General features: G+C 52.7%; 1 protein-coding gene across 4 annotated transcripts in view; it reads right to left on the bottom strand.

Annotated features, from left to right (window-relative positions):
* Positions 1 to 16,785, bottom strand: part of ELL (elongation factor for RNA polymerase II) — an 82,808-nt gene that overhangs the window by 16,385 nt on the left and 49,638 nt on the right. For all 4 annotated transcript variants that reach the window (XR_014837408.1, XR_014837409.1, XM_021083507.2 and 1 more), the window contains 4 exons: positions 13,356 to 13,403; positions 6,968 to 7,089; positions 6,466 to 6,629; positions 3,644 to 3,918 (listed from right to left, as the gene is read on the bottom strand). Coding sequence is in view for 2 of the 4 variants with exons in the window: in XM_021083507.2 (XP_020939166.1) it covers positions 3,644 to 3,918; positions 6,466 to 6,629; positions 6,968 to 7,089; positions 13,356 to 13,403 (609 nt within the window). In the remaining 2 variants the exon portion in view is untranslated. The remainder of the gene's footprint in view (positions 1 to 3,643; positions 3,919 to 6,465; positions 6,630 to 6,967; positions 7,090 to 13,355; positions 13,404 to 16,785) is intronic.

Raw genomic sequence — 16,785 nt, 5'->3', positions numbered from 1 at the left:
CACCTCATGTGAAGCCCAAGAGAGGTAGACGTTCCTGAAAGCATTTGATGCAGGGGAAGTGGAGACAGACAGGAAAGAAGAAAGAGAATAGTAGGCTCCCGCCCTGAGCTGACACCTCATCCCCCAGCTCTGTGCACATCAGGTCAGTGACCCTTGGTACGCAGAAGGGTCAAGGCAGCAGGTTCAGATGCACGTGCCTTACAGCTGCTGGAGGCCAGGCTGGCTCCAAAAGGCAGGGGAGGGGAGGCTGCCATCCACACTCCCAAGATCCCATCACCAGCCCCTCCACCCACTATGGACTGAATGCTTTTGTCCTCCCAAAATACATGTTAAATCTTAACATCCTTAACCTAAGGGGATGGTATTAGGAGGTGGGCACCTTTGGGAGTGATTAGGTCATGAGGGTGGAGCCACCATGACAGGGTTAGTGTCTTTATAAAAGAGGCTCCAGAGAGCCTCCTCACCCCTTCTACTCTGTGATGACACAGTGAGAAGATAGCTGTCTAGGAACCAGGAAGCAGGCCCTCACCAGACACCCTATCTGCCTTGATCACTGACTTTCCAGCCTCTAAAGCTGTGTATGTCTGTTCTGTATAAGCCACACAGCCTATGGTACTGTTACAGCAGCCTGGAGGGACTGAGACACTCCCTCTCGGATCTGCAGCTCCTGTGGCAGAGGTGGCTGAGCTAAGGTGCTGGGTGAGGAGTGCCCTCCAGGGGCCAGGCTGAGCCCGCCATCCCTGCAACCAGCCAGCCCTGCTGCTACTGGTTAACAAAAGCAGAGCTGCTCTCCAAGACTCTTGGCAAAGAAGGATTTAAAATATTTGCCTTAGAGTGTCTGATGGAGTTCAGGCCCCTGACCTGAAGTGGGCCCTTCCCTGAGTCTCTCACCAGGCACTGTGGTCTCCAGAAAACATGCATGTGCAGCTGTGTGGCTGGCACGGCAGCCACTGTTTCTCGCTATTACTGAGATTACAAGGACTCCACGTCACAGCGGTTTCCACAAGGAACATTTTTTAATGGTTGAGTAATATTCCATCAAGGGGCCGCACTGTGATTTACTCAAACTTTCTCCTTTGTTGGACACTGATGCCGTTTCCAGTTTCTCTGTAGCATAAACAGATGTCATTTGTGCAGGTTTTTCCATGCTGGTGATGGTTTTCTTCGGCCAGCTTCCCAGAAGTGGGATTAGTGGGTCAAAGACTCTGAACATTTTTATGGCTCTTGATATGTTCTGCTGAAATGCTCTCCAAAAGAGCCACCCACCCATCAACACTCCCACTGTGAAGGTGGAAGGCCTGAGGTCTTTGTTTTGGATATTCTCACAGAAGGAAATGAAAAGCGGCCTTTGAATGCATCAGTGTCCCTGGTCATCAGAATCCCTGGACACTTAAGGGGGCTGGAAATAAGCATCCTGGGTAAGGCATAGCCCCTGACATCTTCCTATCAAGCTGGTGGGGTTCTGCTGTTCCCCCATCCCCACAATCGCTGAAGAGAACAAGTTGGGTAGTAAACAGAAGCACAAGACAGACGGACAGATTTTAGGAGAAATGAGAGCAGGCACAAGGAGGATGCCTGGAGACCCAGGCCAGGCCGACCCCAGGAGTTGCCAAGCCCAAGTTGATGGGAGAAGCCAGTGTCCAGCACAGTGCTTCTCTGCTCTCAGCAAAGGACTGGGAGCAACAAGAAGCTCCCAAGGGTTAAAGATGGAGCCGGTGCCCCAGGCAGAAGCAAGTTGGCCCCACCAGACCGGAGCTCTCTCGTCAGAGAACTGAGCCTGACATCCCTGCTGCCTCTGAGGGCAGCTGAGCAGATAAATCTCCGCTGTAACCAGGTGCTCAGTCAGCTAAGGTTCACATCCTGCATTTGATGGAATTGTATGCTTTTTATTCTGGGCATAAACAGAACAAGAGAGGAGGGCAGCAGCGAGGGCAGTTCTAAAAACGCTACACCAGGGACTGAGGGCTGGGCTGGACAGCAATTCGGGCTGGGGGAACACCCAGGGGCGGGGGTGGCTCCCAGCCTTGTCTGGTCCTGGTTCACATCCGATGACTCTGTTAAGCTCCCCTCAGCCCTGCCTCGGTCACCACATGCTGCAGGAGGAGGCTCTGCATAGCCCCCAGCCCAGGGGAAGGGCCTCCCACGTGCTTCCTCCAATTTCCCAAGGACAAGGCCAACGCATGTGACTTTCCAAAGAAACAACAAGCATCCTGGGAATGACATTCCTGGTTCTGGATCTTTCTGGATGCTTTGGAAAACCCCTGTACCAAAGACAACTTCTGGGCTACAGAGCTATGTATCTATCTTCTAACAGGCCCTGGGCTTGCAGGGAGGGAGTTCCTGCTGTGGTGCCACTGGACTGGCAGCAGTCTTAGAAGTACTGGGACACAAGTTTGATCCTCGGCCAGCACAGTGGGTTAAGGATCCAGTGTTGCCGTAGCTGTAGCTTGGGTGGCAACTGTGGCTCAGATCTGATTCCTGACCTGGGAACTCCATATGCCACAGGGCGGCCACAAAAGAAAAAAGAAAAAAAACTAAGCTTACAGGGAGGAACACTGCTACTGCTGCTCAGTCCTTGCCAGCACAACCTCTGTGTGGAAGACAGTGGTTCAGGAGGCCAAATCCACACAGAGGCACCCAGTAAGTGCACATGGGAGCTCCTGAAGGTGACATGAGGTTCCAGTGAGCATCTCAGACACAGGATTCTCCTCGGTGGGGGGCGGATGGGATCTGCACCCATGCTCAGAGTGCAGCTCTGTCTTTTCTGCAGGAGAAAGTCAAGGAGGTCTCTCTCCCTCTTTATTCCTTTCCTTTGCCCTGAACTCTCTGGGGGGGAATGAGTAACATGAAGACCCCAGCAGAGCACAGGGGGACAAGAGCCACATCAACCTCCTCCTAACAGACTGCTGTGTGGTTACCAGCCTTGGACTGCACTGGAAACAGGGAAGAAGAGCGCCAAGAGGCTGGGTGAAGAACTTGGTAAATTGGAAATTCATCCTCAGACACGGCATGTACTTTCAGCTACAGAAGGCACCATCCACATGCCCAGAGGATCTGAGGCAGGAAGCAGGAGGGGCTGGGATGGGCTTGGCTGCCTCCTTCTCCTCCTTGGGATACTGGTATGACTGCTGCTGGCTCATCCTCACAGCAGTGCTCTGAGGTGGCCCATGCCCACTTCATTGCAAAGTAGCATCCACATGGTCACTGATGCAGTGCAGCCACTCACCTTCCCAGGGGCCCTCAAGCTGCCTCCTCCAGGGTAGGGCCTCAGCAAGGCAGCTAGGGCCACCACTCTTGCTCCAAAGCCCTGACTGTTTAATAGCAGGCTCCCCTACCTGGCGCGTTCCCACCTGCTCAGCTCATGTCCCCAAGAGAGGGGCTTCATGTCCAGAGCTTCCCGGTCTGGACATGAAGCCCCTTGCCTGGAGCCACAACTGGTAAGCAACACGCCTGCCTGACTGTAAGGCCCAAGCTCTTGCAACTCCCAATTATGGATTCCCTAGGCTTCATTCAACTCTAAAAACCTTATGCAACTGAAGTCTTGGATTCCCCGTGCTGTGCCTGCTGCCTGTGTGTCAGCAGTCTCTGAGGAGGAAGGCCCCATGAGCACCACACTCCCAGCCCAGCCCAGGAAAGCACACACCTGTTGTAGGAGGCCATCCAGTGCGTCCTTGTCTGCCTGCACCAGGCCATCCTTCTGCAGCCTCAGCAGCAACTCCGCCTTCCGGTAAGGCCTCAGTGCCAGGAGGTGCAGCACTCGGTCACGGAAGGGCCTCTGAGATACCCCGCTGGCCCCACTAATGCTGCCAACGCTGGTCTTCTTGATGGCACTCGCCAGGTTGATAGGGGTCGCCCGCTTCCGGGAGGGCACAGCATCCACTGCCCCTGGTGCCGGTTTCCGAAACTGAACCTTCTTGCCTGCAATAGGAGCCGGGATGTTAGGGACTGGAAGGGGGTGGCTGCCATGTCCCACCACCTGGGGCTGACGCTAAGTTCCTGAGTGAGGACATGGATGCCCATGAATGGCCAATGGCCAGCAGCCCCCAAACTCTCACCAGGGCCAAAGGGAAGGCAATTCAGCCTTGTCTAGCCCCACCTGCTCAGTGTTCACTGCTGAGTACAAATAGCTCAGTGGGCACTTGCAGGGCCCCCCAGTCTCAGAAGTGGGGGATACAGGAAGCAGAAGCATGTTTAGAGCCTTAACTGGCTTCATAATGGGCAGCCTTTATCTTGGGAACCCAAAGCACCTGGCCCCTATGGGGAGAGGGCTGCTGTTAAAAAGGGAGTCCCCAGAGCCTACACTTTATAGCATTATCCTGGCCCCAGAGGAGCCACTATCCTCTTTTATGAAAAAGGAGAAATTAAAGGGGTCAGGGCTCCTTGGGCAGCTGCTCTGGAGACCCTGGGGTGTGAGCAACTCCCCAGCTATGGCCCCAGCAAGTGCTCCTTGGACAGACCTGGCTGTGCTCAGAGCCCCCGGCAGCAGAAGGAGGAGCCCTTCACCCTCCTGGTGCAAACAGAGGTGTACAAGGTATCCTCCACTGTGCCTCCAGCACTGCTCTTGAGGGAGGACACTTGCACTCTGTCATAAACTCCACCCTGGATGGCGCACCCACCACCACGGGAATGAGGACCACTGAGCAAGGTCAGTGCACATCTTAAATCCTTGGGCCAGAAAACTCTCCGTGACAACTTTTTTTTTTTTTTTAGGCCGCACCCACGGCATATGGAGGTTCCCAGGCTAGGGGCCTAATCACAGCTGCCGGCCTATACCACAGCCACAGCAATGCCAGATCTGAGCTGCATTTGCAACCTACACCACAGCTCACAGCAACACCAGATCCTTCACCCACTGAGCAAGGCCAGGATCAAACCCGCATCCTCACGGATACTCATCAGGTCTGTTACCACTAAGCCACAACAGGAACTCCCAGAAGAAGTGCTTTTAGAATCCTCGGGGCCAGACATGGTATCCAGAGGATGAGCCATCAGACAGGCCAACATGGGGTCGGGGAGAGGCCTGGCACAGTTGGGAAGGGTACATCTGCGGCTTCAGAGACTGGGAGATGAGTGTTTCCATCAGGACATAAACCACTGCAAAAACCTCCACTGTACCCAAAGTAGAACAGTAAGACAAATTTTGAACCATGTTTTTGGCTGAAAGACCTTAAAACTTATTACAATGTACATGGATGTCCACATTTGCATCCGGAGGTAAGAGCAATCAGTTGAAGCCCTTCTGGATCCATCTGGGCAGCGTATAGCCCAGGGCCCAGGTTCCCTGGGCACTCATAGCCATGGCCATGGCTACCGGGGCCCAGTGCTGACAGGCAGGATGGACTCCTGCACCAACGTCTGGGGTTTCATTCAGACGTTGCCAAGCAAGGGAAACTGCACACTCTTTGGAGGAATACGAAATCCTCTTGACTTTACTTAAAGAAGAAAGCACCCAAAAAGCCATCAAGGTTCTCCTCCTTTATAAACCATTTCATGCCTCTTTCAGGCCCTTCTTGCCTAGCAATGAATTCCAATGACTCTTGAACCCTATATCTCAGTCCAGGAGATGGAAAGACTGCAGCAGGATCATAGCATTTTCTAAATAAGTACCATTCCCCCCTCCCCGCCCTTTTTTTGGTCTTTTCAGGGCCACACTGGTGGCATATAGAGGTTTCCAGGCTAGGGGTTGAATCAGAGCTATAGCCCCTGGCCTACACCGGCACCACAACAATGCCAGATCCAACCTGAGTCTGCATCCTACACCACAGCTCATGGCAATGCCAGATCCTTAACCTACTGAGCAAAGCCAGGGATCGAACCCCCAACCTCATGGTTCCTAGTTGGATTCATTAACCACTGAGCCACGACGGGAACTCCTTTCTCCCCACTTTTAATGCTGTATCTCAACTTCACAGAAACAGTTTCCATGCAGATTCTGAGCTGCCAGAGCCTTCCCAGTGAACAGAGATCAAATTGTTTCCTTTGTGGTCACCACCCTACAGTCCCTTGCTGGCCCCAATACAGCAGCAGGCCACCCACCACAGGGTGCATCTCGCCATTTGCACCTTGCCCTGGCCACGTCAGCCTTGGGAAGGAGACATCTGGGCAGGTGATGGCAGGGGTAGTAACTGAAGGACAGCCAGAAAACCTGCCTTTGTATAGGGTGAGTCTCTGTGATACTGAGTCTCCGAGGCTACAGCCTGGGGGCAGGGCCCTGAGATTTGAAGACCTGGAGTTTTTAAGCCCCTTAAGCCATCTTGGGCTTCAGAAGGCAGCAGAGGCCACCCAGAAAAGATATTCCTTCCTGATCCAACACTGACCCAGCTCATCCTGCCTGGGGGCCACACCTCTGTCAACCCACCACTCTGCTCTTGGTCTGGATGGGCCCTAAGTCTCTCCTGCTCCTCTGATAGCTGCCCAGCAGGCACAAGACCCCCACAGGTGGAGTCCCTGGTCCCCGATCCTCACCCAAGTAACGGCCTCCAGGCTTGATGACGATGGCACCTCGACTCCGCGTCTCCTCCTCAGCCTGCGCCAGGCTCTGCCGCGCTTTCTGGTAGGAGTCATCAGTGGCACACACTGTAATTTTGTCCTGGATACTGCCCAGGCAGTCCAGGTGAACATCCCCATGGCTGTAAGAAAAGGGGCCAGAAGTCACGATGAACACCTAGGACGACTGGGAAAGATGGTCTCAGGGCCACCTCTCTCAGCTAGGAAACAGGGTTTGATGCTGATCTGGGCAACAGGATTACTTCAGGGCACACAGGACTCAAAAGAAACAGTGGAATGCAGGTCCCTGGCTCAGAAGTGGCATGCCAGGACCTGAGCCTTTGCCGACACACTGAAGGAGCCAGGAAAGCTCATCTGAGGAGGGGGAGAAGGGACACTGGGGCTGGAAGATGCCGTGCCCAAAGTCGGAGGAGGGGGGTCTGCCCATCGGAAGACCTGGCACGGCCTGGGCAAGGCTCACCTGGAGACGTACTGCTGGATACAGTCGAAGCTGCCCTGGGGGCTGTCACGGCCAATGTTGGAGAGGTAGAAGGAGAATGTCCGTGCCTCCGTGGGGCAGTCAGGCTGGGGGATGGAGATGTGCTGCATGGAGAGGGGGACACATCACCAATAGGTCCACAGCACAGATGGGACCTGTGGGCCAGCACAGGACTCCAGCTGCTCATCCTTGCAGCATGCCCCTTACAGTGATGATGTGCTGGTGTGTTCCTTTGAAACACACCTCTGTTTTCCTGGGACCTGGGACCTGTTCACACCACAGGACAGGTCCTGGGTTCCCATGCAGTGGCTGGGGGAAGGGAGTGGTGGGCCTGTGTCTAGCTTTTTTTTTTTTGTCTTTTCAGGGCCACACCTGTGGCATATAGAGGTTCCCAGGCTAGGGGTGGAATCAGAGCTGCTACTGCCAGCCTACACCACAGCCACAGCAACCAAATCCGAGCCGCATCTGCGACCTACACCACAGCTCACAGCAACGCCGGATCCTTAACCCACTGAATGAGGCCAGGGATCAAACCTACGTCCTCATGGATACTAGTCAGATTTGTTTCCACTAAGCCACGAAGGGAACTCTGTATGTCTGGTTTCTAAGCAGCAATAGCATCACAGTCTAAGGAACACAAAGCACTCAGGACATACCCAGAGGCAGGGACCCCACCTCGATCTGGGCTGTGACTCAGTTTCCCCACCAAATAAAGCATATCTGGCCCAGGACAATGGTGAAGATGAGATGAGTAGGCATCAATCGTGGGCAGGGCATGCTGAGAGGTCCAGCTGCTCTGGCACTCCCGCTTGGCCACACTCTCTCCAACTCCTGCAGGCCAGTGTCTTGGGTGTCTGTGAATTAGGCAGGCATTGGGCCCTGAGGAGCTCAGAGATGGGCAGCACTTGCCCCCAGTAAACTGTGACATGGGATGCATGTGCCATGGTTTATATAACCGCTGGAGCCTAGCTAGGCAAAGCCACAGGACCCAGGGAGAACAGATGGCCTGGCCTGCAGACAGACAGCACTAGTCCTGGCCAAGGTACAGGGATCAGCACAGGGAGGACACTCAGGCTGTTTTATTCCAGGCTGACCCTCTGGCCCTCTGCCAACACTGGGTGAAGGCCAGTGGCAGCTGAAAAACACAGACAGGAAAACCTCACATTCCAGCTGCCAGCCCCTGCATCCAGAACCTTGTCACCAGAGGTGACGGGCGTGCCATAAAGTAATCCCTGGGCGTGAGCACAGGAGCTTGTCACAGCTAAATAGACACAAAAGGCAGAGCCACAAGTGGTCAACCAGGAGGGGCAGTACTGAAGGTCAGGGGGCAGCAGGTCTCATGCAGGCCTCATCCAGGCCTTGCGCCCACGCTGTTGCATTACCTCAGCCCACCAAGCACATCTCTTTGGTAACGTGAGGAACACTAAAGCATGAGAACTCCATCAGCACTGGACAGAATGTGGCTCAGGGCCGAATCCCCCCTGCCCTGAGCCCAACTGTCACATGTGAATGCAGGCAGCTCAGCCTGTCTGAGCCTTGTCTGTCAGACCAAGGATGCAGCAGTTTAGGCCACAAAGAGGGGTCCAGCTCCCCCGCCCTAGCCCTCACGGCTGGCTCAAAATGCTGTGTGACCACCTCAATGCTCAGCCAGTCCCTGCTTCAAGGAGAGATCCCCAACATTCACAGGGAGAGCCAAGGAGGCACAGAGTGGCTCAGGGCAGAAAGAGCCCAGCTTAGGGGAGATGGACAGTCTGTACCAGCCATCCTGGGACTGCAGATGACTTTGGGCTGATGGTCATCCCTGTCCCCACCTCCTTGAAGCAGGATGAGTGCTGCCCAGATGAAAGGCTGCCCCATTGGCCCAGGCCCACCCACTCCTGACCCTCTGGTATATTTCAGGAGGAGGGGCTCACCCAGGACACACCCAGTGGTAGGCAAGGCCAAAGCTTGTGGTGGAGACCCACAGAGCAGCAATGCCAGGGCCCTGGCCAGCCACACAGACCCTAATCTCAACATAAACACATTTCTTTATTAGGATCAAAAAAAGGGCATTCCCTGGTGGTCTGGCAGTTAAGGATTTGGCATTGTCAGAGCTGTGGCTTGGGTTCGATTCCAGGCCCGAGAGCTTCTGCATGTCGCAGATGCACGGACCAAAAAAAAAAAAAAAAAAAAAGAGAGAGAGATGGAGAAGCTCACATTGTCTAAAAATCAAACCCAGGAGTTCTCTTGCAGCACAGCATGTTAAGGATTCAGTGTTGTCACTGCAGTGGCTTGGGTCATGCTGTGGCATAGGTTTATTTCCTGGCCCAGGAATTTCCCAATGTCGTGGGAACAGCCTCCCCCCCCAAAAAAATCAAACCTGAACTGCCTGCTATGACTCACCTTCAACAGGAAAACATATAAGTATACACACACACACACATGCAAGCACGCATGCCCCTACTCCTGGTTATAGGAGGCAGAGGGAGCTTCCACAAACTGACTTGGGTGTCTATGTGCACAGATGCAAGCAAACAGGCTTGTCCTGTCTTGGATGGTCCTGGGCACCTGAGGGGCCTCCGACATCCGCTTCTGAGGTCTGGGGCTTGAGACAGGGTGTTGGTTCCGCTGTGGGTGCGTCAAGTCCCTGCCAGAGCCCTTCCATCAACCCTCTGTGAAATCTGACACAAGTCAGGCCCGCAGTCCTGATCTGTGGGGCTTTTGTCCACAGTGCAGGTGGGAGCTTAGATGAGACAAATCCAGGCCCGAGTGGGGGTGGGGCAGGGGCTAAAAGGTGGAGGCAGCACTTGGTATTCCATTCAGGTAAAAACAAGACAGAACAGGAACACACAGGAGCCAAACAACGACTAGCCAGACTCTCTCTGGCCTGAGGGGTTTTCAGGGAACATTTGTTTTCTTCATTATTTTTACTTCCCAGGGAACCCTCAGAATAGAATATATTTTGGGTAAAGAGTTACTACCGCATGGCTGAACAGGATTTCCAAGAGCAGAACAGCCTCTTCCTCCCACTGGGAGGCCCTCGCTTTCTCAACCCCAAACCCAGGGTGCTTTCTGAGCATCTACTTCCTCTCCAAGAGCCGCTCCACTCTGGCGAACTGGGGACACTCAGCAGGAGTATACAAGCCCGGCCACCCACCACTTCCCAGGCTTTCCAAACAGACCCCACAACACAGCAACAAGCACCCCTGGGGCTCAATCTTGTGCCCATCTCTAATGACTTCTGCAGAGCCAGCTCCTAGATCACACACAGACACTGGTCAAAAGGACTTTGACAAGTGCCACCATACCTTGTTCTAGAAACTGCCATTCCAGTTCCTGCTGCAGCATGTGGATATGCCTGAACAGCACTGGAAGCCAACCTACCTCTTTTTTCATCAAGTGGAGAGTTTAGAAATGGGGCTAGCCAGGAGCGGGGTGGGGGTGGGGGGACAGGTTCCTTTTGCCCCCTGGAGGCTGAGGCTTCACCAACTGTCAGGGGTTGACAACTCAGAAGTGGCCCCCTGGAGTTCCCGTCGTGGTGCAGTGGTTAACGAATCTGATTAGGAACCATGAGGTTGCGGGTTTGGTCCCTGCCCTTGCTCAGTGGGTTAATGATCCGGCGTTGCCGTGAGCTGTGGTGTAGGTTGTAGACGTGGCTCTTATTCCTCGTTGCTGTGGCTCTGGCGTAGGCCAGTGGCTACAGCTCTGATTCGACCCCTAGCCTGGGAACCTCCATATGACGTGGGAGTGGCCCAAGAAATAGCAAAAAGACCAAAAAAAAAAAAAAAAAAAAAAAAGAGGTGGCCCCTGACAGCAGAGGGATCCAGGGTGGCCAGCTCAATGATGCCCTAGGGGGTGCACGCAGGTGCAGCCTGGCCAGAACAGCATCTGCTGCATGCCTGAGACCAGGCCAGGCCTCTCACGCCTGGCATGGGGGAAGGGTCACGTTCCACCAAAGCCCAGGAGGGGAAGGACAAGGTCCAGAGTCACAGGGGGCAAACCTAGCACCTGATCTGTCACAACAAGTGGGGAAAGAACAGCACCCTCCTCAAGACACACTCCTCCTCTGCTCCTCACATGGGCTCATACAGAGAATAGCTTCCTAGTGGAAACTCAAGGCCTGGCTTGCCCTAAGCTGCAGCACAGGACCTCCATACTCTTAAAACCTTCTAAGAATTTCATTACACCTGAGAATGCCCAGAAGGAAAGAAATGCAAGCAAAGCACATTTCTAAAACTAAGACGTTGGGGCTCTTAACTTGAACGGATGTGGCTCTTAGGTTTTGCACAGGGATTAGGGCGACAGAGGGTACAGCTCAGAACCTCACGGTGCTTCCTGGAGCAGTGAAGTGGTGTCATGGTGACAAGAAAGCATTGCTCACTGGATAAATGAACAATCCATGCACAGGCTCCCTCATCTCCCCACAGCTGCTGAGGGCGAGTGTGAACATTGGCCACAAGAGGGCATCCTTAACCAGTCTGGCAGCAAGCCCAGGCTAGTCCCGCCCCCCAACACAGAGCTCCAACCCCTGGGGAGATGTCTCAGGGAAAATAAAGTGGAAGCTGCAAAAGGGTGACCACAGGAAGATTCTGATGGGGGCCAGTGAAGGTGTGGATACCTCAGAGGAGATGCCAGGGGGGTAGGGGGCCTAGGGCCTTTAAGCACCGACCTTGACCAGTCTTAGTGTGAGTGTCAGTTCATGTGCCCCCTTGGCCAGGCCACAGCCCCCAGGGACTTCATGAATGCTAATCTGGGTGTGCCACGGAGGTGTTCTGTAGATGCAGAGACATCCACAACCGGCTGACTTTAAGTAATGGAGATGACCTTCAATGGTCTCGGTGGGCCTCATCCAATCAGCTGAAAGCCTTAATAAGGAAAGTGAGGCTTCCCCGAGGAGGAAGAAGCTTGTCTATGAACCTCAGCACCAGCTCCTGCCTGCCCTATGGATTTCAGACTCATCAGCCCCACAATCACAAGAACCAATGTCCTGCAGTAAATCTCTTGGTATCAGTGTATCTGTACACAGAGACATGTGTCTCCGTATTTCCTAGAGGCTCCGGCTCTCTGGAGCGCTCTGGACAGGGTGAAACTCACAGATCTCTCCAGTTCTGTAAGGAGCCAGCAGGCTGTCAGGTGGAAGCTGACTTAGACACATGTGGCAACTCTTCAGATGAAAGAAAGAAACAAACAAACAAACACTTGCTATAAAAACTAGAGAGAGAGTTCCCGTCATGGCTCAGTGGTTAACAAACCTGACTAGCATCCATGAGGACTAGAGTTTCGATCCCTGGCCTCACTCAGTGGGTTAAGGATCCAGAGTTGCCATGAACTGTGGTGTAGGTTGCAGACACGGCTCAGATGTGGTGTTGCTGTGACTCCGATTCTATCCCTAGCCTGGGAACCTCCATATGCCGCGGGTGCAGCCCTAAAAAGACGAAAAACAAACAAACAAACAAACAAAAAAAAAAACCCACAGACAAAAAACCCACAAAAAAAAACACCTAGAAGAAAAACTAAAGGAGTTCCCATCGTAGCACAACAGAAACGAATCTGACTAGGAACCATGAGGTTGCAGGCTTGATCCCTGGCCTCGCTCCATGGGTTAAGGATCTGGCATTGCTATGAGCTGTGGTGAAGGTCACAGATGCGGCTCAGATCTGGCATTGTTGTGGTTGTGGTGTAGCAGCTGCAGCTCTGAATAGACCCCTAGCCTGGGAACCTCCATATGCCGCAGGTGTGACCCAAAAAGCGGGAAAAAATAAAAGCAAAACTAAAGTGTTCAAAAGTGCCTTTGGCAGGTGGAGGATATGGGGGTCCTAAGACCTGGGTGGCAAGAATTATGGAAAACCCACCCTTTCTTCCATCCTCCAACTTTTCTGTAAGATGGTCATTCATAGTAAAATGCCTTTCAGGAAAAAATGGGAATGTTGAGTTTCTATAGCAAACCATCACGCAACCACCCCCCCCGCCCCCAGCCCAGGAACCAAAGCCAGACAAGCACCCATAGTCCCAGGGCCACCAATGGAGACAAGTACCCCCACCCTGGGGAGGCCACAGCTCCATATCCATTTGGGCCCTGGGGCAGCAGTTTCAAATCAGCACAAAAAGCAGGACAGAAGAGTTTGGCAGCTATAGGAAGGTCTAAGAGGCTGCTGGACAGGAGTTCTGCTTCAGTCCTTCAGATGATCTCCTGGTATGGCCCCCAGACATGGGACCAGCCTGTAGGCAACCAGAGGCTGATTTTGGCTCGATGTAGAGCCTGACCTGGCACAGAGCTGGATGGGGCGAAAACATAGCTCCCTGCCTGCTGCTATGCCCAGCAAGCCCCTGAAGGGCAAGGAGCACTACCAGTTTCACAATTCTAAATACAATTAAGATAAAAAAGACTCACCCCTTGACTTCCTTGAAATCGGATTGAGGGTCTCAGCGAAACAGAATCCTGCAAAAAGGCAAGATGAGGAAATGTTAATAAAGATATCTGGAAATCCAAAGACTCAGTTTCCAGTCATACAATGAACAGGATATAGATAGTGTTTTTAGGAGTGCTCACTATGGTGCAACAGGATCGGCAGCATCCTGGGAGTGCTGGGGCTCAGGTTTGATCCCTGGCCTGGCACAGTGGGTTAAGGATCCAGCATTCCCACAGCTATGGCTTAGGTTGCAACTGCGGCTCAGATCTGATCCCTGGCCTGGGAACTCCATATGCTGCGGGGCAGCCAAAAAAAAAAGGCAGTGGGGGGAGAAAAAGGATAGTGTTTTCAAGACGGGTGAGGAAAACAACACGTGTTGAAAATTACAGGAACAGTGTCCAGAGTAGGGTTTTGAAGAATCAATAGGAGTTCCTCAGATGGCATAGGGACCAGGGCTGGAGGCACATGAGAGGCAAGAGTGAAAATACAGACAATAGAAGGAGTTCCTGTCATGGCTCAGCGGTTAACAAATCTGACTAGCGTCCATGAGGACGCAGGTTTAATCCCTGGCCTTACTCAGTGGGTTAAGGATCCTAACATTGCTGTAATCTGTGGTGTAGGTTGCAGACACAGCTCAGATCCTGCGTGGCTGTGATGTAGGCCAGCAGCTGAAGCTCCTATTCAACCCCTAGCCTGGGAACCTCCACATGCTGAGGGTGCGACCCTAAAAAGCAAAAGAAAAAAAGAAAAAAGAAAATACACACAATGGGCAGCTCCTCACCATTCTCCCCAAACCAACATCAGCCCAGGCCATTCTGCCTCAGATTCACCCCCTCAGAATGGAATCAGGATGGATGAGCACCACCTCCAGGAAGCAGGTTAATGAGGTGACACCCCAGCCACCAACACCCTGGCAGGACAGCACTCAATAATGCCTGCCCAGCTCCCTTGTCACAGCTTCAGAGCAGCTTGTCACTGCGCTTGGGGTGGCAGAATTTCCAAATGTCACAAGAAAAAATACACTTTAAAAACTCAAAATAATTTAAGCTTTAGCTATTCAGAGATCAGCCTTCTGGCGGAATTTTAGAAAGAACATGGATCCAGATGGAGGGTCGCATCTCTCTTTCTCATCTATCTTGGGGCTCTAAGCACCTACCTTCTGTACAGCAGACATCACCCCATAGCACAGTGGTGCTAGTTTCTCACCACAACCCCCACCCTCCACCCCCAAACCTTCAGGGCCCAAATTCGCTTCTACACCTATTGTCCTCCCATTTCCTCCACATGGCAGCCAAGGGCCTGGGTTCTCCCACCTCCATCAGAGACCACTTCTCAGGCCTCCACCCCTGTGCCCCCTAGGCTCTCCTCCATGCTTCTTTCATAGTGTCTGCAGTGGCTACCTATCTGTTCCCTACCTAAAATGTCAGGCTCATCACACGTCCTGGGTGGGTGGAGTAGCTCCACACACATGGGGAGAACCAACCAACAGGCAGGCTGGCCTCTCAGTGCCCGTGACTCTGTCAGCCACTGGGCCAAGAGCTATAGACTTGTGTGAAAGAGACAGGGCTCAGCTTGGACCATGTGGGCCTCACACTCACCCCCTTTGTTTATCAGAAGCCCACCTTCCTGCCAATAATCCTCAAGGACTCTGCCATCTGGAGCAGACCTGAGAGGTCACACAGAGCTCCAGTACTTACCTCCATGGAATCTAATACCCAAGAACCACCCCACACTTCCAAAGCACATCAGGCCGGCAGATATGGGATGTCCTCCAGCCCCTTGTGTTGCTCCAGGACTGGGAGGCAGCCCCTGCAAGAACAAGGCCACCATGCTGCTGAGACAGGGCCCAGGCTCCTTTCAAATCAGGCTAATGATGAGATGAGCCATCCCATAAACCACAACCCAGACCACTGCCTGGGTTGCTATTCAGAGAACTAGAGGGGCAGCACCAGTGGGGGCCCTGCCCAGCTGGGTCCTTAGAGACACAACATTTAAGCGGCCTTTGCTTGGACCTGGTTTAAAGATAGAGATCAAAAAGAAGACCTGGGGAGTTCCCATTGTGGCGCAGCAGAAACAAATCCAACTAGTATCCATGAGGATGGGGGTTCGATCCCTGGCCTCACTCAGTGGGTTGGGGATCCAGCTTTGCTGTGAACTGTGGTGTAGACTGGAGATCCCAAGTTGCTGTGGTTGTGGTGTAGGCCGGCCGCTGTTAGCTCCAATTCGAACCCTAGCCTGGGAACTTCCACATGCCACAGGTGTGGCCCTCAAAAAAAAAAAAAAAAAACCTGCAGGCTGTCAATGAGCATGTGAGAAGCCATTACCCATCAGTGAAGTGCAGACTGTGCAGGGAAATACCAGGTACCTATTGGAATAGCTAAAATTAAAAAAGACAACACCCCAGAACCCTCGTCCCTTGTTGGTAGGAGCATACAAGGAGCAGCCCCTGTAGAAAAGTCTGGCAATTTCTTCAAAGGTTAATAAACACAGAGTTACCACATGACCCAACAATTCTATTTCCAGGGATATGGTATACTCAAGTGAAATGAAAACATATATCTGCATGAAAACATACATAAATGTGCTCAGCAGAATTACTTTTACTATCCCCAAAACAGCAACAACCCAAATTTCCATCAGTTGGTGGACAAAGAAGCAGAATACTAACCAGAAATAAAAAGAAATACGGAGTTCCCATCATGGCGCAGTGGTTAACGAATCCGACTAGGAACCATGAGGTTGCGGGTTCGGTCCCTGCCCTTGCTCAATGGGATCCGGCGTTGCCGTGAGCTGTGGTGTAGGCTGCAGATGCGGCTCAGATCCCGAGTTGCTGTGGCTCTGGCGTAGGCCGGTGGCTACAGCTCCGATTAGACCCCTAGCCTGGGAACCTCCATATGCCGCGGGAGCGGCCCAAGAAATGGCAAAAAGACAAAAAAAAAAAAAAAAAAAGAAAAGAAATTCCTGATGAACATAACATGAATGAACCTCAGAAGCCGCTAGCTAAGTGAGAGTAGCCCAACATACAACACAACGCATTGTATGAGTCCATCTATACAAATTCCCAAAAAAGCAAAACTAAAGAGAAAGTAGATGAGTGAGTGCCAGGGAGTAGGGAATGGCTACCTATGGGCTGGAGGGAACTTCTTCTGGGGAATATTGATACTCACTGATTATACACCTTAAATGGACAAGTTCTATGGGCTGTAAACAACACCTGCATAATGCTGTGATCTGCCCTTGGGTGCACAGAGGGTCTTCTCTAAAGACTTGTGTGGGCTTTGAGGAACATCACCTGAACGTACAGAGGATTACTGAACAGGCAGGGGAGAAACTCCCGTCTATTAACCATTTTCAGTGCAAGAGTGATGTAAAGTGGATGGAAGGGAAAGAGCAGAATACATAACACACAGC

Source organism: Sus scrofa, chromosome 2 (genome assembly GCF_054392235.1).
Source record: "Sus scrofa isolate SSC_HxYL_T2T_F1_AM1 chromosome 2, Sscrofa_HxYL_maternal_Yorkshire_Landrace_v2.0, whole genome shotgun sequence".
Classification (NCBI taxonomy): Eukaryota; Metazoa; Chordata; class Mammalia; order Artiodactyla; family Suidae; genus Sus; species Sus scrofa.
This window is presented reverse-complemented; position numbering and strand designations above follow the sequence as displayed.